We start from the raw sequence: 23,824 nt of genomic DNA on the forward strand, positions 1-23,824 counted from the left end.
GAACGGCGCGGTGGTGTGAGCCCGGCTGCTGGCGGGGAATGAGGGCTGTCGGTGCTTCCCGCCTGGCGCTGAGATGCGGGTCCCGCTGAGAGGGCGGCGGCTGCTGCTTCTGGGGCGGTCACGGATGTCGCTTCGGGCGATGCTGGGCTGGTGTGGGCTGAACAGCGGACGGAGAGGCCGGTAATCGTTCTCCTGGCTGCGCTCTCCGGCCTTTCGCCTGCTGTAGAGCCTGTGGGCCTTTACTCGCTTTTGCAATGGGGCCGCAGGGTTGGGGCTGCCTGGCAGGTGGTACTGAAGCGGAGGTGCCTGCTCCACTGTCAGGACATGGCGGGCGCGCCTGTGAGTGTCACAGTTCATACTTGTGCATAGCATTTGTAACTTACGTGGCCTGAATGGCCTGATCGTGGTTTTAGTCCTCATTGTGTGCTAAGCCGAATACGTCTTTTGAAATTGCTTCTTCAGCGAGATGCTGCCAACTACTTCAGTTAGTTCCCGGAGCCAGGGCAATGGTGTGCTGAGCCCCAGGGATGCTGCAAGGCACACAGCCGGAGCGAAGCGCTATAAGTACCTGCGGAGGCTCTTCCACTTCCGACAGATGGACTTCGAGTTTGCTCTTTGGCAGATGCTTTACCTGTTTACTTCACCACAGAGGGTTTATAGGAACTTTCACTACAGAAAACAGACAAAGGACCAATGGGCAAGAGATGATCCTGCTTTCTTAGTGCTTCTCAGTATCTGGCTCTGCGGTGAGTGCAAGGGAATTTCATGAAAGAGGCAGGGAAAGTTTAGGAATATACATCTGTGGCCCTTCTACCAACCTACATGGATTATCCTTTAATCAAAGTTGAACAGAAGAAAATGATTGAACCGTTTGGAAGTTAAAGAAAATGGAGGAGACAACTAATACTATCTAGTCTTGAATTATTCTCTATTGCAACTCATTTCCCACTGCATTTCAAACTATATATAATCCCCTGTAACTTTACAGACAGTAATAATATGCCATGCCATACAGCAATGCTTTACTTAAAAAAATATGCACACTTGGTTTATCTGAACATTACAGATAAAATGCTGTTTTTGCAGTAAAAGCCCTAGTGAGGTTCTGCATATTGCAAAATTAAGGTATAAACAAAGCCTCTTGTGTAGTTCTTAGACTGAACTGCAAATATAAGTCTTACCTTCATCTTCTGTTACACAGCACGTTGCTTTTAGTAATACCAAAACTGTTAATTCTAAAGTGAAAGTATGTATCACCACACACATGGTTTGTGTTAACAAAGAGCTTTTATAAACCGAAGTATATTCTGTTGTAGTTTTGTGTGGCTTTTTTTAAAAGGAGTTTGGTTGGAGCAATAGAATTTGCTGTTACGTTGTTAAGCCCAAGTACAGATAAGTGTTCTCCAATCTGTGAAAGGGATTATATTATGAATAAATAGCTTTATGCTTAATTTTGGGGGGGGTGGAAATAGTTGTGGGACTGAAAATCTTGGGGAGAAAAATAAGAATGAAACTGGACGTTTTGTAACAGTATACTCAAAAAGACATAGTGGTATAAGATCTCATGCTTTCTTTTCCACAGCTAATTTAAGTGACCTCATTCTCCTTTCAGTGTCTACTGTAGGATTTGGATTTGTGCTGGACATGGGGTTTTTTGAAACAATAAAGCTGCTACTTTGGGTTGTATTCATCGATTGTGTAGGTGTTGGCCTCCTGATTGCAACTCTGATGTGGTAAGTAGTGAGAGCTGAAATCTAGTTCAGTATTGCTGATCAGATAAGGATCATCCCCTGCTGTTTGCATGACACTTGGTTCTTTGGGGCAACACTGAAACTATGTATTGACTAAAGATTGTTTCAAAATGTTGCTTTAAAAAAGGATGCATGTTTTTCTTCTCTGTTATTTCCTGCAAAAGATGAATGCTCAGAAAGTTTGTATTATGATGAACATTTCGACTTGTTTTCTTTCTTCCTGTGCTGGTTAATTTTCAGCAGTAATGTCAAATCAAAACTGTGGTGATCAAAACCAATATTACCTCATTTCTTATTTTGAACAGCTTAGGTAATGTAAGCCCAAGGATGACTGTATTTAAGTAGGGCAGTATACAATTGGCTTATGCTTATTGCTGAAGATTTTAGCTGTTTCCGCTATAAGCAATGTTGGTTCTATTTTGTGCATGTTTGCTGATCACTGCCACTTTTAGCCTGTAATGTCCGGAGACTTAAAGAAGGGGAGAGCAGTAGGGAGTAAGTTTATAACCCAGGCCTCAGCATACATAGATGTGTTCCACACCTGCAAGGGAGCCATGAAACAGTGGGAAGTCACTGTTTCTGTGCTGTAGCAAGGGGAGGGAAACAAAGAAAACATTTTTATTTTACCAAGAACATAAGGAAGTAAGAGCACTTAAAGTTGAGTTCTTAGGAACAGAGCTGACATCTTAAACCAGTACTGATTAGAAAAGGGAGAGTCCTTTCAAACAATAGGAACTCCCATTTGTAACTGCAAAATTCAGGATGAAGCACATACCAGAACTGTAGCTGACAGATGAAAGGTTCCTCTGACCTACTCTGCTGTCTGGACCAGGAACCCATAAGTTGCCTGGGGAAGAGCATAGAGTAATTCTTCCCTGCATCCTCCGGTGATTTGTGGCTCTGGATGCAGTCTCCTGAGCTAGAAAGAGAGTTTTCCTGTGTCCTTTAGTCAGCTTCCTGCAGGCCTCGCTGCTTATCACCTGGCCCCAGTTCGGTTCAGGTCCCTTCTTCCAGTGCAGGATCACTTTCTTTTCAAAAGCTCTCCCAGTTCCTAGTGACTCTGAACCCCTTGTCTCTCTGCACCTTGCACCCATGCTCTGCCTTCTTCTGACCCTGCCTTTGGCATAGAAAGTACATCAGAGGAAGCTACCACAAAAGCTCTGGTCTCTTATTTCTGAGCATGGATTGACTTCTTGTTCCTCTTATAAATGGGATACATTTTCTGATGTCAGCAGAACTTCAGCTGGAGAAAACAGTCTTGAGGCTTGTTCCTCAGCCTGTCACACCAGGCAGTGCACATTCTGTTAGTATTTGTCTTCAAAAACAAGAATGGGCTCACCTTAAGCCTGTTATCCCTGCCCTCCTTCTGTGTTTGCAGTGCAATGGTTCTGTGAAGATGTGAGTTAAGCCATCCCTACAGGAGGTGTGTTGATTGTGTATGGGCACTTCTCTGAAGTCACCTCCTTCATGTACAACCCAAAGAGCTTGTGACTGCAGTGATAAATTGTAGCACTGATCTGTTTAAAACAAAGCTTTGTTTCTGTATTACCAGGAATGTCTCAGCTGCCTCCTGAATGCAAGGGATGTAATTATAGTTTTAACAAAAAAAAACATTTTGGCAATAGCCTGGTCTCGTAATTCTTGTGTGTTTTCTCCCAGATAGTGGAAACTTTGTCAGGGTAGAGCTAGGATCACACCTCTCTTACTGTCTCAAACCAATGCTTTGTCAGTCAGCTCTACAGTCACATTAACAACATTCTCAATTGTCTTCTCGTATAGGTTCATTTCTAATAAGTACTTGGTGAAGCAGCAAAACAGAGACTACGATGTGGAGTGGGGATATGCCTTTGACGTTCATCTGAATGCTTTCTATCCACTTCTAGTTATTTTGCATTTTATCCAGTTGTTTTTCATTAACTGTAAGTAGAATAGTTTGGGTTCTTTGCTTCAGAATCACGCTGTGTCGCAATAGCTGAGAGCAGTTGTCTCTTCCAGATGTCATCATATCTGATTCTGTCATTGGCTATTTTGTTGGGAATACGTTATGGCTGGTTGCAATTGGCTACTACATCTATGTGACATTCCTAGGATACAGTGGTGAGTAATGGCAGCCTCTTTTCTATTTGACTAGAAACAAGAGCATAATTTCAGCTTATTAATTTGTAAGTTAATAAAAGAGACTCAGCTGAGTGTTGAAGTAATTCTGTCTCCGTAGTGAAAGAAGTCTGATAGAAATTTACCAATCCCTGTCCAACTGTGTGGATATCTTAATCGAAAAATTATATTCTACAAGCTTCATGGCCTGTATTAGCTCTGTAGAACTACAGGGCTTGTAAACCTTGGTTTTCTAGTTCCTGTGTAAACCCAAATTGAAACATTTGCACTGGATAAAAATTCTGTAGTGAGTTTAAGACAAAACATTTCCCAGGGTGTTAAGTCTCCCAGCCTCAAGTCCTCTCTGATCTGTGATGGTGGTAGCACTAGTAGGGCAGAGATGACAGCAGAAGTTGGGCAGTGTCACTGGTTTTTTTCTTGCTGTCTTCCTCCACGGCCATCCCACATGAAGCACTTTCTTGAAAAGGGCACTGCTTCATATTTGCTTTGGTTTTGTTTCTGTTTCAGCATTGCCCTTTTTGAAGAACACAGCTATTCTTTTGTATCCATTCGCCCTTCTCATCATGCTCTACTTGATCTCCTTGGCATGTGGATGGAACTTCACCAAAATGCTTTGTTCCTTCTATAAGTACAGAGTGAAATAAAACCAGGACTTCACGTATCTAATGTTTATTTTGATTTTATCTTAGCTGTCTTGACAGTAAAGAAAAGAGCATTTTGTAAATTGTTGTAAATTTCTCTTTATTGTAGATAATTGTGTAAAAAAGTTTGAAGTGTCCTTTTTTTATTAAAATATTTACAACAGTAAACATGTTAGCAATTTTGTTCAAATACTTCTGTAGTACATTCCTAAAACGACATTACTTGTACATCTCTGTAGCTTAAATTTAACTGCAACAAGTCTATTCAGCATAACTCTTACTGCAGCTATTTTGCACATACTGGCATAAGCTCTACATTATGAGGATTTTAAGTGACACCAAAAAGCAGTTTTACTGAAGAATAATATTGGAATACCTTGCCTTGGATTGGGTGAACATATGGATCTCTGTACTATTGCAATGGTAAAGCAACAGCTGTCTCTAGATACGAAACTGTCCCCTCCTTTCATGAAAGAACTGGAGAACAGGTTTATTTTTATGACTACTTCAAATATACATGGACAACTCTGGCACACAGAAGAAACAGTGATGAAAGGCACAATTAACATGACCCATATCAGGTTTCCAAGTATAGCAGCAAGTTTTTAAACCAATCTCTATTCTAGCAGCCACCCATACACGCGGCAGGTCAGTGAACACAGAAGGAAAGTACAAGTTTCATTTGGCTGCAAGGGTGGGCTCCTGGCAATGCCTGCAGCTGCAAGGGCCACAAGGCAAGGGGTAGAAACTGACCATCTCAAATGCTACCTTCCGGAAATGGCAGATGACAGCTCCAAAGCAGTGTTCAGTATGAAATATGAGCACTAGGATTCAGTTTCCAGAACAACACAAGAATAAACTGGTTACAGTAAGACATAATATTTCAATACTAGAATTTGATGCCTATGGAAAAGACTGTATCTTAAAATACCAAATATGCTGGCAGTGCGTCTTACAGTACTGTGTGTTTCAGCCACTGTTAAGGCTTGAAGAGAATCATGTTTCCCTCTCAGCAGATGCTGAGCAACGTTCCCCTTTTAACAAGGAAAGCACTGATCCATGGAAGGTGAAGGATTCCAGTTAGGACCTGCTCCCACCCCTGCTACTGGCACAAGCTCCTGGCCTGCAGGCAGCTGCAGCCCAACCGTACACCTTTTCCCTAACAGGAATCCAGCACCAGTGATCACCCAATTCACTTCATCAGTGAAAATACTTCATACATAGTGCCCCATGGTGCAGTATCAGTGAAATCAATGAAGGACTTGCGGCTTGCGTACCTTCCCTTTAGGGATATCAAAGTTTGTCCCCTTGAAGGACTACTTCATTGTTCTCAAGCTACTTCAAAAGTTCTAGCAGCTCACTTTTTACAGCAGAAATTGGCAAAACTCTTAAGAGGCCACTAAGGTCAGAAAAGTGACACTCAAAGACCAATTTCTTAGGTCAGCCATCAATGCTAGCCTGAAAACACCAGTTGTTTAATAGCCTTTCAGCATTATGCTGGTGATTGCAAAGGTGATTTAAAAGCACAAGGGCTTTTTCCCCTTTCTACTACAGTTACTCACTTTAGCTTTTTCAGAATACATATTCCTACTAAGAACAAATGTAGAACCTACGGTTGGTTTTTTGTCAGGGGCCAAGGTTTGTTCTCCCCACCCAAAGACTAAAATAGTATTGTCCAAGTTGGAAGCAAACTACAAATTAATACAATACTTCATCTGGAGCAAGTATTTCCAACAAAAACCAGAGACTACGGAAATGATAATACACTTAAGGAAAAAAAAAACATGAAGGAAAGATGTTACACAGTTGTTCAGTTTTGCCAAAGACCTAATCATACTCCAGCCCATTCAAGGAATTGTGTATCACATGGGCAAAGTATAAATGGCTTTGCTCTAAACTGACCCAAGGTACTTAAAAGCTGCTTTTGAAACCATCTTTAACTGTTTGTACAAGCAGCAATACAACAGAAGAAGCCAGTCTTTCATTGGTCCATGAATCATATGTTTATCTGTTGGAATTTTTCTAAGACACCTTTCAGTTAAGAAAAACCAGATGTATCTATGAGAGTATTTTCTACAGGTACAAATGCATGGTTGAGATGCCTGCAAAAGCACAAAGCTTATACAGTGCTTTAGAAACACTCCTTAATCAGAAAATAAAAAGTGCTACTTTGGGATCACATCCTGTTCACATTATTTACAAAGCTTTCAGAAGCACTACCTACTGAATAAGCAGAGCAAGGTCATACCAAGTCTTTTGTATCCCCTTGCTCCAGAGCAACCCTCCTAAGCTTGGAAAAGCCAGCACTCACACCAGCCATCCAGTTTGGCATCCAGTATAAGAAATTAAGAATAATTTGCTTAGATAATGAAGGTTTCTGGTAATGCCTTTGGCTTCACAAAGTTCCCTTTTCTGAAGCTTTAACAGAAGGAGCTGACAGGAACATAGGATCATACGATAATGCAGTTTATTCTGAAACACTTTCCATGATTTGATAAAGATTTAGTGGCCTAGAGGGTATTTGTAAGGCCACAACAAAAATAACTTGAAATTAAATACAGGTGGGAAAAAACCTCCCCAAATATTAGGAAATAGGTTTAAGATGCTGAGGAGCTGTTGTGGTAATACTGTAAGTTACAACTGAGACGTGTAAGAGACTCCAGCCCCTCTGGAGCACACCCACCATAAACAGTGCCCAAGCTGATGACTGCTGAGCCAAAGCACCACTTAACCCAGACTTAAGGACTGGAATTTGAAAGGCAGAAAGCCCAAAGCAGCTGTCTGCAGAAATAAGTAGCTAGAAAAAGTTTTCCCTTTTTGTATTTCTCAACAAAATCTCCAAGGAAACTTGCAGAACTATCTGATTACACCAGGTCTAAATTTACAAAACATAATTTATATTAACATGGCACATTTATTTAGAGAACATATAAGCTCAGGAACATTTAAAGTGTTAGAGCAGCCTGGAGTATTTCCAACTTCTGCTAGTAGGATGTAATAAAAATGCAACAATCTTTAGAAAAAACCCCACATATTTTGCCAAGCACTAGTTAATTTGTTGTCCTTGATAAGTTTCCTCTCAACAGCTTTGAAAACTAAGTATACTGTTAACCAGAGTCCTACAATCACTGTGGTCAGGGTTCTATATATTTAAATATATTAGCAATGATTCACCTCAACTAGTGTGAAACATCAAGAACAGCGATGCTTGGAGAATAAGCACACAGCTTTCTTAAATAAGTGGTACCAATAAACTTCTGAACTCATGGAAAAGATGACAATCACTGTCTGCAAAACTACTTCTATTAAGAACTGCAATGTCTAACATATTTCTGCAATCTAAATTGTAATAAATAGCTAGGGTTTGAATTGCTTGCATCATTCATTCACAGGCACAGCTGAGAAGAAAACCTAAATACTTGCTTAGACATTTGGTAGATAACGTGTGATGAAAAGCCATCACATGGCAATACTTCGATGGTACGGCATCACGTATGACAAGCGGCTGTGGCATTGCAACAGGTTAAATTCACACAGGATTCGGACCCTATCCATCGACGTTCCTAAATCCAAAAATAAACCCTATTTATGAGGCCAGTGCTTAGCTTATGCCCGCAGTCTTTATTGGCAAGATGAGCTTCCCAAGTAACATTTTATTTACACCATCCAATGCAATCCAAAAATGTCAGCAAAGCCTGCCTGGTAGCTTTCTATATTTCTTCAAGTTACACAGAAGGTCTTAGCTCTGTGTACAAACCCTGTCTTCCCTGTGTCCCCAGACAACATAGCTAAAACAAAATGGCTACAGTCTGTAGAAGGAGTTAAGCTCTTGAATATCCTGAACTGTCAAAGCTACAACACAATTTTCCAACAAGCCAGACGGAAAGAGTGGTGATGGCTTGCAGTGCCAGGGAGTTAGATTTAGGCTCCTGTTCCTTACAAATACATCATAAAAAAGAGGCCAAATCTGTTAGTCAAACTTTGATGCTGCAGATAACAACTCAAGAGCCCTGCTCTAGATCAGGGACCCTGCAATAGGTTGTGTGCACCTGGGCCCTGACCACAAAGACCTTAAAAGTCTTTTCCAGACTAGATGATTCAATGTTGGGGATAACGGAAGGGCTTCTTTTCTGCAGGAAAGACTGGGCCAGCTTTCAAAATGTCAGTTCCAGGAGGTTGATTCACAGCACAGCAGGGAATCCCTAAGCCAAAGTAGATGTCTCTCTCCAGTGTCAATCAGGCACTTTGTTCCTATTTAAAGAGAGGAATTTCTGCTCTTCTTCCTGACTGTTCTAACTGGGTACCTTAATTTTTGCCACAGCGGTGTCCTTACACGTAAGCACCTAAGCTGAAGGACTTCTTAAGAGCAGTGGCATCATTAGTACTGCAACAATTCCACTCTGGATCTAATCCAAATCACTTTCTGTTCCTGCCCAAGTTTCTGATCCATTTAACATCACTGTTGTTTCCCTTGAAACAAAAGGGCAGGGTACTAATTTGAGGCCAAATTCAGAGCCTATTAAAAGTCAGTGGGAATTACAACACTGATCAATAAAGGAGTCAAACTGAAACCTCATTCTTGAACAATGGAAGAAAATAAACCGTAACTACTCACTGTAATGAGTATGTAATGTATCTAAAATACACACTGAGGTAACAGAACTTTTTTAAAGGAGACCTCTGTAGATCACGTGTATCTAACTCCTATTCTTTTGATCAAAGTTAACCTCTGTCATTCCAAAGCAAAGCTGGAGAATGATTTTCTTGTTTCAGTACAGAACATGAATTTGTCCAGGCTAGGAAATGTCTACAAAGATTTTTAGAAAGAATTGTTTGGAATTGAAAAAATTCTTCTAAAATGCAATGGATTCGATCTAAAATCACTGCAGATTTTGTACATAATATGAAACAAGACATTTCAGCATGCTTTTCATGTGGCTACAAACTGTACATAGTGGAAATTCATAGCCCCAAAGAAAAATGCTCTCCGGAGCTCTGTTAATGCCTCTGAACATCATTCACATTCCGTGTACAAAACTATGTAATTTAGAAACTTAATCTAGGGTTTTTTTAAACATGGCAGTATAGTTGAAATATGGTATTAATCTATGTTTGCATCTCCAAAGGAAAATGTAGAAAGATAACTTAAACTAGAGAATTCATAAAAAAACTATATCAATTTAAAATTCTACTGCATAAAAATATGTACTTTTCAAATTATTTTAATAAATTAAATATCCCTAACATTTTTAATATATATCCCTGACAGTCTATAAAAGAGGGTTCTTGTCATAGAAAATAAAAGGAACTCCGAAAGTACCCCCTTCATAAAACATATTTAACAATAATTATATTTTTTTTTCTTCTTCTTCAAGGAATGTAACAATATGTACAACTTCTCTATAGTACTATACTATCAAAATAGTACAGGTTAAGCGTAGCAGGGCTCTGTAACCATAGGATGGTAAAGTCACATTAAAGTGGAGGACAACTTCAGCCTCAGATGAACATTATCAGTGTGGAGCATCAGTTTCTGGGTGGATCAGGTAAGATGGGGTCAATACAATCTTCTCTTCTACAGTAGATTTCACAAGAGGTAGAGTTCAAGTGAAAATGAAAGAAATTTGGAATAAGGTGCATGCTCAGTATTTTCAATTTGTGACTTACTAAGGATGTCAGATTTTATTGGAAAAGTTAAGGATTCTTTCTTTTTCTTCTAAAGCAGATTTCTGTGATCAGTTTGTAATCTTTTTAATATGAATCTGAAATAGAGAATCAGAAAAAAACAAAGTCACGTTTTAGGGTATTAAATTTCTTGGTAAGAAGAGATAATTGCTTCAGCGTTAGCCAAAATTTTGAGCTTCAAAACAGATTGAAGAAATCTCACATTTACCAATTTCCCTTTTAAAAGGTTATACTGTCTCTCACCTCATTCAGAATCACCCAAACTGCTGAATTCTGTATCACTGAAAGCCGAAATGATGAAATAGGGTTTAGGCTGGGGTCAACTGTTCCTTCAGCTACACCGTTTTCAAATTTCCCTGTAAAAGAAGGTAAAGTATCTCTTCAGTTAACTTATGTCCAACAAACTAAAGTACGAAACCTGTGCACCTAAAAATGTACCTGTAATATCATGATTGACAGGTGAAACCTGCTGCTGGTGGCTGTGAGGTTTACTGGTATAATTCTCAAAACAATTTTGATATCAGATTCAGCTTTGCAGCATCAAACAAGGTAGGCCACAAAATGATCAGAGGGCTGGAACACCTCTCCTATAAGGAAAGGCTGAGACAGTTGGGGTTGCTCACACTGAAGAAGGAAAGGCTCTGTGGATACCTTACTGAGGCCTTTCAGTACTTAAAAGGGGCTTGTAAGAAAGATGGGGAGAGGCATTTTAGCAGGGCCTGTTGTGATAGGATGAGGGGTGATGGTTTTAAACTAAGAGAGGGGAGATTAAGGCTGGATGTGAGGAAAAAATGTTTTACAGTGAGGGCGGTAAAACACTGGAGCAGGTTTCGCAGATGGTGGTAGGTACACCATCCCTAGAGACATTCAAGGCCAGGCTGGATGTGGTTCTGGACAGCCTGACCTAGTTGAAGATGCTCCTGCTCATTGCAGGGGAGTTAGATTAGATGACCTTTGAAGGTCCTTTCCAACCCAAACAATTCTGTGATTCTAAGGTAGTGCACATAATCAGAGCACACAGATCCAAACAGGATTACATGTAAGAATAAAAAGCCTTGGAAGTGCCTAAGAGTAGGAGCACCCAAAAAGATTTTGGCACAGATTTTAATATAATTTCATGGAGCTAAACATGAAGCCTCTGGTTTATGTGTTTTCAGGAAGGCTTATGTGTTTTAAGGACAAGGGATATTATTTATACTCTGCTTGATGTACTCCTATTTAGAGGATCTTTAATTATATTTGTGATAGGACAAGGGGTAATGGGTTAAAATTTAAACAGGGGAAGTTTAGATTGGATATAGGGAAGAAATTATTTCCTGTTAGGGTAGTGAGGCACTGGAATAGGTTGCCCAGGGAAGTTGTGAATGCTCCATCCCTGGCAGTGTTCAAGGCCAGGTTGGACAGAGCCTTGGGTGACATGGTTTAGTGTGAGGTATCCCTGCCCATGGCAGGGGGGTTGGAACTAGAGGATCTTAAGGTCCTTTCCAACCCTAACTATTCTATGATTCTGTGATATTAGGAGGAATAAGAATCCCATTTAAAAGCCCACTTAGACTTTAAGCTTAAAACACAGACAGAACAACTGCTATTCAGTAAGATGAAAATACTTGCTCTCACTGTAACAGGGATACCCAACCTATGTCCAGAAATTACATACAATCCATAAGTAAAATTTCTTGTCCTTTACAACAGGTATCCTGGCACTCTCCCCAATAGCCACTTGCCCATGGATATGCCCGTCTCATCCCAAGGCAAGACAGCTGTAGGGTGGGCTCAAACCCAGGCAAAGCACACAGCTCACATGGAGGCACTTGCACCATCACAGGATAGCAGAGGTGATCTTACACAGCCTGGAAATGCCTCTACAATAATCTTGGTGATAGACCCTGGCAGAAAAGTTGGATGCAGCTGCACTACAACTCAGGGTCACACTATATCTTTGTTTAGCATATCAGTCTTGAAAAAGAAATATTTGGAACAATATTAAGTGAAGCCTACGAGTCATGGACCCAAAACCAAACTATCAAAGCTCAGTTTTAGGTTTGGTTTGGTCTTAATGAAAATGTCTTAACATTGCAGTAGCAACAACACAGATTTTTTTCTACTGGGACGTACCTATCCTAAAGTAGCCATCCTCCAAACGTTTGTCTTTGGTTTCTTTGCTTAATACCAGTTCTTCATTCTAGAACAAGAAAGCATAAATAAGATCTTTTATTCTGGCACAGGACTTTACCAGGGAAAGACAAATGTGTGTGCAGTCTTGTTATATATTCAGCATCCATCTTTTCTAAATAATTATGAACCAGCCTAGGATAATTATTTATAGCCTTAGACAAGCCAACACGAAGAAAGAAAAAGCCGCAGTGTTTCAGGACTGAGCGGTACTTGGCTTCAGAGTGGAAAAAAGAAGTACTTCAAGCACCCCACGTAACTCGCATGGTAACTGTCACGTGAGCAGAATACATAGCAGACACCAGCAGACACAGCATCAGAAAAGCAAAGGCAGGATCTTGCTGCCTTTTCTTATGGTTGAACCAGAGATTTCTCTCAGAACAAATGAGACTTACAGCTTACTTTTTGATGTAAGAATTTTGGTAATACAAAAAGCCATCAGCCTAGGAAGGGAAGCATTGCAATTATTGCTGCCTCACTAGAAAGGGATGGCTATCAATAAACTTCTTTAATAAGCACAGAAAAATTAAATTGCAGACCAGAGCTTCAAGAACAGGTGGAAAATTACAACCAGAATCACATGATCCCATACTAAAAGACCCACAATAAGAATTTGCTATGAAGCAATTAAAAATGATTGACAAAACAGGAGATTAAATCCATCACCTTTTATTTTATTTTATTTTGTATTTGATTTTATATTTTATTTTTATTAGTTCCTACCTTTAAGGGAGGCTGCTGAAAAAGCAATGGGTTTTTTTGGTTTTAGGAGGGAGTTGGGAGGTGGCGTGGTTTCGTGGATTTTTTGATTGGTTGGGTTGGGTTTGCAATTTGGGTTTTGTTGGGTTTTTGGAGGGTTTTGAGGGTTTTGCTTAAGCCCCAGACAAATCCAGGCTGGGGACACTCTGGTTTCTAAGGGTTGCTTTTTGTTTTTCTTAATTCTGCTTATGGAGGATTAGGGCTGAAGTACCTGAATAGGCTTCCAGCTCTTCTGAAGTCTATGGTGGAGAAACAGTTCTCTCAGGAGGGTACCTATCATTCTGCAGCCACTGTCCCCATACTGGTGACATTATCTGCTCACACCAATGACTTAGGAAGGGGCCAGATGCAGAATTTCCTGTTTACTTCCCCACAGATTGTGTCAATAGCAACAGAAGCTCAGTAGCATTCCGTTCTTGAGGGATGCTCTGGTTTGATGAACATTTCACAGTTGAGTGTAGCCAAAAACAGAGATGCTTGATGCACATTTTTTTCTCATGATCATGTGCATTCTTGCGGCATTTTGGGACCACATGAAGTGAGAGCTGCTGCTGGCTTTGTGGTTGAATATATTTCCAAAAATCTTGAGAAAGAAAACCTAAAAATCTTATAATATCCAACAATATAATATCCCACATATCATGTTGTATAATTAGAATCAAACACAGACAAATTTCTTTTCAGGGGTGGCGTAGTTGGAATTTCCTATTTTTGCACATTCCTAAGGAATGCAGACTGCAAGACTGGAGAAGTGAAGTCTTCCATGTTCATTTACTTTTCAGCATATGGCTATTTAAGGCAAGGTACCTACACAAGGTGTATAGGAGAAGAGAGGATTACTTTGCTATTTTAACAGTAAATAAAATAAAACTTGACTGAAACAATATCTTATTCCTGTCACAAAGTTTTGCGATATACATGGTTAGCTACAATATGTAGTTGAAGAAAAAGAACCCATAGCATCTGGCTTCCATCAAGAATATACTTTAGATAATGTAGTGCCCTCACACGCAAAAACTCTGAGTTATGGAAAAAAATTAATAATCAGTAATCAAGAGAAAGAAACACATTTGGTTTAAGAGTACAGCTATTTCAACATCTAGTATGGTTTGGATGTGTGTCAGTTCCCAATCCAAGGCCTTTTTATTGTCAAAGAGCGACTTAGCTTTCGTGTTTTCCAGAATACATAGGAGAGGTTTTTGGCTTAAGGTTTTTTGTAACAGTAGCAGAATTTTAAGAAAATGAGCTTTGCATCTCCAAATTACCAACGGCGCTTGTAGCAGACTTCATCTTGAACGAACATCTGAACAGTTACAATAGTTTTCTGTACACAGATCCAATTAAAAAAAAATATGACAGCATCAGAGCATCAAGGTCCTACAGTTAAAGGAAAGTAATATTCATGTCTCAACCTGTTAAAAACATCAACAAAATTAGGAGGTTTTGCTTTTATCTTAGAATGGAGAAGACAAATTGGTAAATTCATACCTGAAAAGGCAAAACTTCCACAGTAGTGTTCAGAAGTATGTCTCCTGGGTGCTCTGGATTGCCACTGTGAAACAAGTACCTGCAAATGAAAAGGGAAAGATAAAGCACTCTACATACATCAGTCAGAATTAGCTAAGTTACTGTCTTAAACGTTAATAGTCACATTACAGATGTTACAATGCCAAACATAACTTTTATGGTGCACCTACAACAGCTGGCAATAAGAAATGAAAAATGGTTTCATATAGTACCATAACTGAAAGGGCTGATGCTCTGCACTTTTAAAAATTAGTTGGGCAATATTTTACTTAGAAAGGTAGTTTCCATAATCTGATCTTGACAGACAGCAGCATATGAAGTGACCAACACTGTAGTCGTTACTGCCTGGCATGCACTGCTACCACCCCCAGAAGTGGGAGCCCTGCCTTCCTTCAGCCTCTCCCCATCACGCCCCAACACACGACACCCATCTTTATGCTCATAGGATGAACTCTGCAGATCCATTCTGAACCCGTTCTGGGAATGCCTCCAAGTCAACATTTTGCCAGGCTACTTTCCCTCAAGACCAGTTCACCATCCTGTTTCACTGCAAAGTCTCATTAATGACTATGCCAGGAATTCCCAACCCGTATTCACAGCCTTAATGCTACCTGAATTCAAATTTCTACTCCAAAGATGATTATTTATTAAAAAACCCCAAACCCATATGCTTTTTGTGCATATATACACACAGAAAAGGACTTTTTTATATACACCTGTGCAAAGTTCCTGTTACCATAATTCATTTAATGAAAATTACCCTTTTTTTTAATAGGACATAGTAAACATATTTAAAACTGTACCAAAACCATCCTTATACACAAGCAATGAAGCCTTGAAACTCTATCTGCCCACTCTCAAACAGCTTTTGCAATACTGTCCATGTATTAAATAATGTTAACAAAAGACAGTTAAATTTCCCTTCCTTTATATATGGCACAAACTTCATTCACTCTTGTGAATACATATTATGTAAACAAGCAACAACTTTTTTTACCACTAGGTGGTATCAACGGTTGAAAAATTCATCATCACCTATTTTTCTACTAGACCACAGTTCAATCAGATTCTGTCAAAAACTACCTAGATATCACACCTACTCAGATGTCACTTTTAACAAGCCTATTTTACTTTTAATACGTGCAAATGAATATGTAAAAAACTATCAACACATTTCAAACCTTTCTTCAATTGGAACTTGGAAAAATTACCAGTAAGCACCATCTTCGACATTAAATACATCGCCAGCCAGAGACAAAATTAGTTCAGAAATTATCACTTGATTAAAATTACAAACATTAGCTCAATTTGCAATTTATTAAGACATAATTGGAGATGTAAATTCCAGTTTGTCTTTATCCAATACGTTGAACGTACTTGCCATGAATCCACACTCCACAGCTACAAGAGGGGAAAACAGCGTGCTCTGACCCTGAATTAGAAATATCTGTGATCCCAAAATGATAGAAGTAATGAAAAAAATACACATACACATTTCTTTTATTAACTCAGAAAAGGAGTAAAACCACATGCTGTGATACAAGAAAGCTACAGTGATTTCTATTGCACTGCTTTCGGCAGAACTGCACAGACTGAACTGCAAAACAAAACAGGATTCAGTCAGCTTCATCATGTACGTGCTTCAAGAAAACCAGTTTCCCCACTGTAGTTTCACAGAAAGGGTAGTCAGTTCTAAAGTACACAAGACACCTAACACATCCACAGTTCTTCCAAGAAAAATCCTGTGGCTTTTTCTAAATACCCAAAAAAACCCCAAAGACTTTATGACCCTTTCTAAGAAGACACCTTTACTGGATGTTTCAATAATAAGCAAAACAAAACTCTAAAGAAAGATGACAAGAAGCTAAAAGCATATTCTGAAGTCTTTGACCTAGCAGATGTAACCTGCCATCTTCAGTCTGTCAGACACCCTAACCATTACTGGCAACTTTTCTCTTGAAAACACTGAAAATTCTAAGGAGACCTATTTTAAAACGTAAATGATTAAACACACATACCTAACATGCTGCCATCAAACGCTCCAACCAAACCACAGGCACGCTGCTTTTCCTTACTGCTTACTAGTTCACAAATCTTATTTCTGAGAAGACACACCTAAAAAGCCACAAAGAAACTCCTTGTGATCTGTGATCACTGAGCTCTCAATGAACACTGATGGCTTTAGGATGTCTGGGTGGGATTTTCTGGGGGAGGCAGGTCGTGGTGGTAGATTCTTTTCTTGTTTACTTGTGATTTTTTGGTATGTGTGTTTGTCTTATTTATTTTGGGAGTCGTTTCTTTGTTTTTAGAAGCAACCCTGCAGCCATAGGCACCCATTTCTCCTACTGTGCCATCAGCTTTTGAAACTGGAGTGGGGTTACCTCATCCCAGCAGGTATCACTCCATTTACGGCAATGGACTCCAAAGTAGGCAGACTTTGCAGAAGTAATTCATAAATCTGATTGTCAGGTTTCCATCTAATCAAACCTGCTGCTTTAGTATGTTTTCTATAGCTATCCATCTACCCATATGCACACACATGTATATGAAACATGTATGTGTCACATCTTATTTAAAATTACGTTTTGAAAGGAAGGGATATTTTTGTATCTGAGCCTTGCTTGAACCCTTGACAGAGAGCACCTACATAGACATAAAAGGTTAAACAGATTAACAACAGTATGAATACACATACTCAGTCAATTCACATCTATGATGAGCCTTTTGCTTAGAAATAACATCTACAAGCTAGAAAATTTCATTTGACGTAAAATTTAACTTACAAACAGGTAATTCTACAGCTCCTAAAGTAAGTGTCATTAGCTATTCTTTTGTAAAATTTGCTTTCCTGACATACTGATAAATCACAAGCTTCCAAGGTTTTCAGACTGTGACAGGTATTTATCAATACAGATACTGAAAGACTCGGAAGCAGCTGTGCTTTTAGCTGCTAAATTATTCTGACATCTATCCCGGGATTTACATGTGACAGTCCATGTAAACAGTAAAAATATGGGTTTTTTTCTTTCTAGTTAACTGACATTTTCCTAGAATGGAGTCACTAAGATATCCTTGCCTATCTGCTGCTTACACATAACACCTTCTGCACCATCCCTTCAAATTAAAGTTCTGAAGGCCATAGACCTTTAAATATAGTGATCTTGAACAAACACAAATTCACCCCAAAGTTAAAAAAAATTACTACCTTATGGAATATTAGTACACAGCTTTCTTTAATTACAAAATAGAAACATGGACACATACGGACATTCTCAGTGGAAGTCATAGGAGAAAAGTAACTCTAAATTATGACTGGTAGATGAAATACTGAGGTATCTGAGTCTTAGGGAACCTTTTCCTCTGGCAGTGTCCTTTTCAAGAGTTACAGATCAAAGATAATAACTAGCTATCGTACGTATTCAAGAACAGAGACAACCTCCTGTCTGCTAGAAGTTACTGAAAGTTACTTACACACATGTTGCTCATGACTTCAATGTAGTATGAGAGGAATAGAGAATGCTAGATAAGAACACCTCGTATGGCACAAAAAAACCCCAAACAACCCCACAAAATCTAAAGAGCACTGAAGGCTTAGTAAAAAAAACAAACACCAAAAACTAAAACAAAAACAAACAAACAAAAAACACCAAAAAACCCAAGCAACAAAAACCTCAAATAAAATTGAGCAAAGCTGCACATTTTCTTATTCAGTCACTTGAGTATTTACCCAAGTTGAGGGTTTGACTTTTTTTTTAAATGAAACTATACACCTATAAAATCAAGCCAGTTGGAGGGTAAAAAGCAACAACAAACACTAAGCTGAAACAAATATTCACCCTAACACACCAAGGGAGGGGAGGGGAAAGGCATGATTATCATTAATACGCTGATGAAAGATGTCATTAGTTTGCCAATGCAGTGAACTATTACAGTACTTTTAAGAGATTACCCTCAGATTCAAAACTCCCCCAGCTGAAAGCATATATAAAGATTCTCATATTTTGGAACATCCCCACAAGTATCTGTATAAAATAATACAAATATTACTAATCTGCACTGTTAACTTTAATATTCTTTTTTGAATAGCTAAATTTTTCCAACACCTATACTTGCAAAAAAACCCCCAAAACAACAAACCCAAAATCCCACTACACATGCCTCTTTACCTTCCTCCTATTTTACTTATGAACCTATTTTACTTATGAAGGGAATGCATATCTCCTTTCCCTCACATCAAAGCATCACATCCCTCACATCAAAGCCCAGAAAGCTGTTATTCTTTTTAGTCACTATTTTGTTTTCTTTTAGCCATTTAAAAATAAAATAAAATAAAATAAAATCTGTCTTGCTGTCTTTTATATTTTATTTAAATAAATAGAAGTGCTAATGATTTTTTATATAGAAAGTGTGATACTATGTTTTTTCTATTTTGTTTAGAAACCAGTAACTTTATTGGTAGATCACCAGCTTTCTGAAAGGAATTAGCATACAAAAATTCTTTAAAAAGCACAATTCACATCCACTGCCAATGTATTTTGGTTTGGTTTTGAACGAAACAAAAGACTTCTCACTCAATGCTGAACAAATACTCTAAGAATCCATTTATGAATGCATAAACTCTGTAAACATCAGGAATCAAATCATTTTCTCTACCTACCCTCCTTATGTCTCTCTCTTTAGCAATTTGATGTATTTTAGTACATCCCATTTTCAGAAAAGGAGAAGAGGTAGGAAGAAAGCAGTAAGGAAATGTTTCCTTTCATGTTTGAGCACACTATCCATAGCAACACGCAGTGTAACAGTTTTTAATTCTGCACATTTCTATAAAAGCAGCATTCAGTCAGCAGATTTTTGGCTCTACAGATGCCATCATCCACTTCAAGAGTCACTATTCACCAATTCCATCCAGTATTTTTGATCACCGGATGCAAATGTGCTAAAAGAAATCTAATCTACCTCCTCCCTCTCATTTTCCCAGAGTTCTCATTAGGAAATGTTATTTTACTGTCACTGGAAACTGGTATTAGCCATGCATTATTTCCTTATGCAAAATACAAATAGAGGATGAATAAGATCTTTTCACTCTCTCGAGCTCAGTTTCTTCTCCCACCCCCTACGCCTCTTCACCACTCTTCTGCAAAAACTGCTTACACTTCAAAAAAAAAAAAAAGAAAAGAAAAAGGGAAAAAAAAAAGTCTATTAACTTCTATACAAAATGCCTGGTAAGATTTCGTTTCCTCTGCCAGAAGCAGCCAGTCTAACTGTCTATATATAAACTGAATTGCACATTTGTGAGCTGTGAGGGATGAATTCCCCATTTTCACATGAAGTCCCAAACCAGCACACCAAAAGGAGAGAACTTGCTCATGTCTGTCAAAGGACCACAGAGGGTAGCCTGACTGAAGAGGTGGTAGTGGTATTTTAGGGAGCAGTTTGAGTCTTTTTGTTCTCCAACGCACAACTAAGAAATGAGTTTTCTCACACCACTTTGAAAATCAACCTACATAATTGGATAAGGTTATCCATATCCATTTCTTCAACTGTGCAATATGAGGAGAAGGCATTTAGCTGGGTAAAAAAATCTCATTCCCAGGTCTACTCTTGCCTTCTGTTTCCAAGTGAGGACTATGAGACCAGCTTTCTAAACCTACACTGTACTCTCTAGAGCATATACATGTCAACTGTAATAGAAAAGAGTCTGGAATTAAATTAATTTTACCTTTTTACTTCTTCATTTTAGAGGTAGTTTCAGCTTTTTTGGTGTTTTGTGGTTGGGTTTTGCTCGTTTGTTTTTTATTTGTTGTTGTTGTTCAGTTGTTTTTTAAGGGAAGGGCTGTTCTCTGTCCTGAAATGTCCACTCTTTAAAGAATTTACTTATTTTGCCACTGCATCAGTATTAGTTAAATGGTCCTTACGCTCTTTCATAAGGTTATTTCTGCTGAATTTTTAATCCAGTGAAATGCAGAAAGGCTTTTGTTGTTGCTAGTTTTTCTGTTTGGTTTTTGTTTGTTTGTTTGTTTGGGTTGTTTGGGTATTTTTAATACACACATAAACATGTTTTCTTCCCCCAGTTTAATTCTCCAAAGGCACAGATGATAACTCCATTCAGTTTTCTTAAACATAGCATTTGCCACCATTTGAGATTACACTTGGGTATGAGACCTTGTCACAGGCTAGCAAGATGATATTATGACATCTCAGAGACTCAAGCCCTTCTGGAAATCAGGTGAAATATTTAGGGTGTCTCAAGTGGTATTAGACTTCTCCTGTTTAGGTAACAGCATTAAGACTCCAAGGTTTCTGACTAAGAAACCCAGGAACACTGCCAAATATACAAATCTTGAATATTAGTACCATTAAGGAGGAAGCAGCATGTCCTTGGCTCAGACTTCTTTTCTTTTGTCTCTGATCCATACTTCAGGTTTTTTCATCCTTTTCATATGAAGTTCTTGTCTCATTGTTATGGGCAGAGTTCCATGCCCGGAGCGGAGCAAACGGCATAAGTAACTGGAAGCCTGCCTGCCAAATCCCTGTTGTCAGTGCATCCAATTGAGGATGTTCTACTCATTAGTACAGCAGCTTATATAAACACAGAAACCAGAATCCCCAAATTCTCTTTTTTTTCTTTAAGATATAAACTATGATTATTATCCCACCTGAAACATACTGACAAACACCAAAACATTTAATGAGACTTTCAAATATTTCCTATCAACTGATACCATCATTAAAGCTTAATAAAATGAAGATGCTGTTAAGCTTTAATAACTGTATTATATCTTTAAAATCAGAACAAAGACTATTTCTAAACCATACACTCTGTGTGTGTGTGCATGTATGTGGTTCTTCAACTAAAATCACCCTAGAAAGGTTGAATGTATTTTGCTGCACTGAAGAAGAGTTTTTATACTCAACAGTGATACGAACAAAGAACAGCTTATGCATTATTCCTCTACTAACCTAAAATTCAACCAATTTTGCAGTTCCCTAGGATTTAAGTGGTTATTACTGCAGAAGCAAATTATGAAAATGTTCCACGTCACTGTCAGTTTTGGAAAGCAGCTAGAAAGTCTTTTTTTTTTTGCTTTGTAATACATTTGCTCTTGTGTATCTACCCACAGGAGGACTTGCATCCCATAGGCAGATAATTAACTATATTTTACATACATCTATGACCAACTGCTATGATACTTTTTTGTAACTTTGTTATACTTAAAAAAAAATCAAATTCCTTTTAAGTTTTCACTGCAAGGGAACCTGTTTCAAAAGCTGCATTTATTTTCCTTTACAATGAAGTGACAGTAATAAGAGGCAAACAACTGTCACTTTTTATGTGAGTATTTTTCAACATTGCCACAGTGATTTCGAAGCAGACAAAATAATGTATACGTCTAGTTACCAGGAGCCCAACAAGATACTCTTCACACTCAACACATTGATTTTCTAGCTTAAGTCAATTATTTATTTCTTGCATGATTAGTAACTCTATGTTGTGAGAAGATGCCACAGGAAATAAGTGTGAGCTAACATCACATGCTCCCTGGGATTCCAGGGTCAACAATATGAAAAATAGAGTGATTAATCTGAAATACTGCACATTCAGTATCTATGCCAGTACCAGAACACAAAGTAGTAAACGTATTCTACAAGGTGATTTGTCAAAGTATTAAGATTTCAGTTTAAAGCTGAAATTCCAGTCAGCAAGTTCTACCTCATAAAATCACTTTATTAATGTCACATTAGGATGACTACAGAATAAGCTGCTAAAAGAAGAACACAACTATGAGGCAACTACAGAGCTAACAGCAGCATTGGGACTGAGAGGAGAAAAACCCCAAATCAAACACAAACATAAGCAAAATTCCCCTCCCCAAACCCAAACTCTGCCAATCCTTTTGAAAATATTAAAACTACTAAGCAATTACAGACAAGAAAGGATAAGCCTCATATTTTAAAAATACAAAGCAAATTTATATGTGTATATATATACGCACACACACCCCCCCATGAAGCTGAGATAGGTTTTGATGGATTTATTTCCAATATAAAATACATCCTTACCTTTTCCTGCACCTTTTAAAAACCTATTTAATAAAGATCAGCATTTGATAGCAATTTATACTGAAATAAATCTGAATCCCTTTCTATAAATTCCTATTATAAATTATAAATTCCAATTCTAAATTATAAATCCCTTTCTAAATTCCTATTGCAGAAAAGCCGACAAGAGTAAACAAAATCTAATTAAAACAACCACTGGTTATGTGCTCCCAAAGGCTTCCTTAATGTAATTAGTGCACATCTTCTCTGAAAACCATGACTGATTTGTATTAATCACATCTACAGAGAGGACTCTGAGACTTAAGACAGTCAAAAAAGAGATGGTTGTGACGATGATGGACATGAGCAACAATTAAGTGCTGCAATGGAATGTCTGTCTGGGATTCAGGGATGCTCTCTTTTGTTTTGGTTTTTATTTTGGTTTGGTTTTGTTTGGGTTTTTTGTTTTTAAACCAGGATCACAGTCAAAGTTTATTGATCTCTGTTCAAGACTCATTACTCATTCACCAACATTTTAGACCTTCCTACATAAAAAAAACTCTCAAAGCAACTTCTGAAGTCAAAAGCTGTTCAGAATGAGCTGATAGGGCACAATACTCACTGACATCTTTGAAAAAAAAAGAGTAACTAGTGAAGAAAAGAAGTATATTGAATCTGTTCTTTATAGTGAGGAAAATGAAGTTACACTCAGTACTAACATTAAAGTAGTAATAATGTATGCTTCATAAAGAAACTCTAAAATATAACTGTCCGTTTTAATAATTAAATGTGTGCAGACCAAAATAGCAAAGTGGATTTCAATAATTATATAACAAGTTAAGGGAGCAGAAATTCACTACTTCTTATCTTTACAATGCAGGCTGTTTTGCACAGAGATTCAGAGCAGCCCTGCGGAGAAGGACTTGGGGGTGCTGGTTGATGAGAAAATGAACATGAGCTGGATTCAGTGTGCGCTCGCAGCCCAGAAAGGCAACTGTATCCTGGGCTGCATCAAAAGGAGTGTGACCACCAGGTTGCAGGAGGTGATCCTGCCCCTTTATTCTGCTCTTGTGAGACCTCACTTGGAGTATTGTGTGCAGTTCTGGTGTCCTCAACATAAAAAGGACATGGAAC

At 38.4% G+C, this 23,824-nt stretch overlaps 2 protein-coding genes across 3 annotated transcripts in view; one reads left to right on the forward strand and one right to left on the reverse strand.

Moving 5' to 3' along the window:
* Positions 1–323: 323 nt before the first annotated feature.
* Positions 324–4,675, forward strand: UNC50 (unc-50 inner nuclear membrane RNA binding protein). Its single transcript, XM_061377935.1, has 5 exons — positions 324–746; positions 1,613–1,733; positions 3,531–3,670; positions 3,747–3,848; positions 4,374–4,675. The coding sequence occupies exons 1-5, from the start codon at positions 467–469 to the stop codon at positions 4,508–4,510; spliced, it is 780 nt and encodes a 259-aa protein (XP_061233919.1). The 5' UTR covers positions 324–466; the 3' UTR covers positions 4,511–4,675.
* Positions 4,676–9,840: 5,165 nt separating this feature from the next.
* MGAT4A (alpha-1,3-mannosyl-glycoprotein 4-beta-N-acetylglucosaminyltransferase A) overlaps positions 9,841–23,824 on the reverse strand; it is a 79,871-nt gene continuing 65,887 nt past the window's right edge. For both annotated transcript variants that reach the window (XM_061377928.1, XM_061377927.1), the window contains 4 exons: positions 14,612–14,690; positions 12,308–12,374; positions 10,436–10,548; positions 9,841–10,269 (listed from right to left, as the gene is read on the reverse strand). In XM_061377928.1, coding sequence (XP_061233912.1) covers positions 10,243–10,269; positions 10,436–10,548; positions 12,308–12,374; positions 14,612–14,690 — 286 coding nt within the window. In that variant the 3' untranslated portion in view covers positions 9,841–10,242. The remainder of the gene's footprint in view (positions 10,270–10,435; positions 10,549–12,307; positions 12,375–14,611; positions 14,691–23,824) is intronic.

The sequence above is a fragment of the Neopsephotus bourkii genome, unplaced genomic scaffold (genome assembly GCF_033783945.1).
Source record: "Neopsephotus bourkii isolate Nb327-2 ecotype Australia unplaced genomic scaffold, CSIRO-AGI_Nbou_v1 NB_1760, whole genome shotgun sequence".
In the NCBI taxonomy this organism is placed as follows: Eukaryota; Metazoa; Chordata; class Aves; order Psittaciformes; family Psittacidae; genus Neopsephotus; species Neopsephotus bourkii.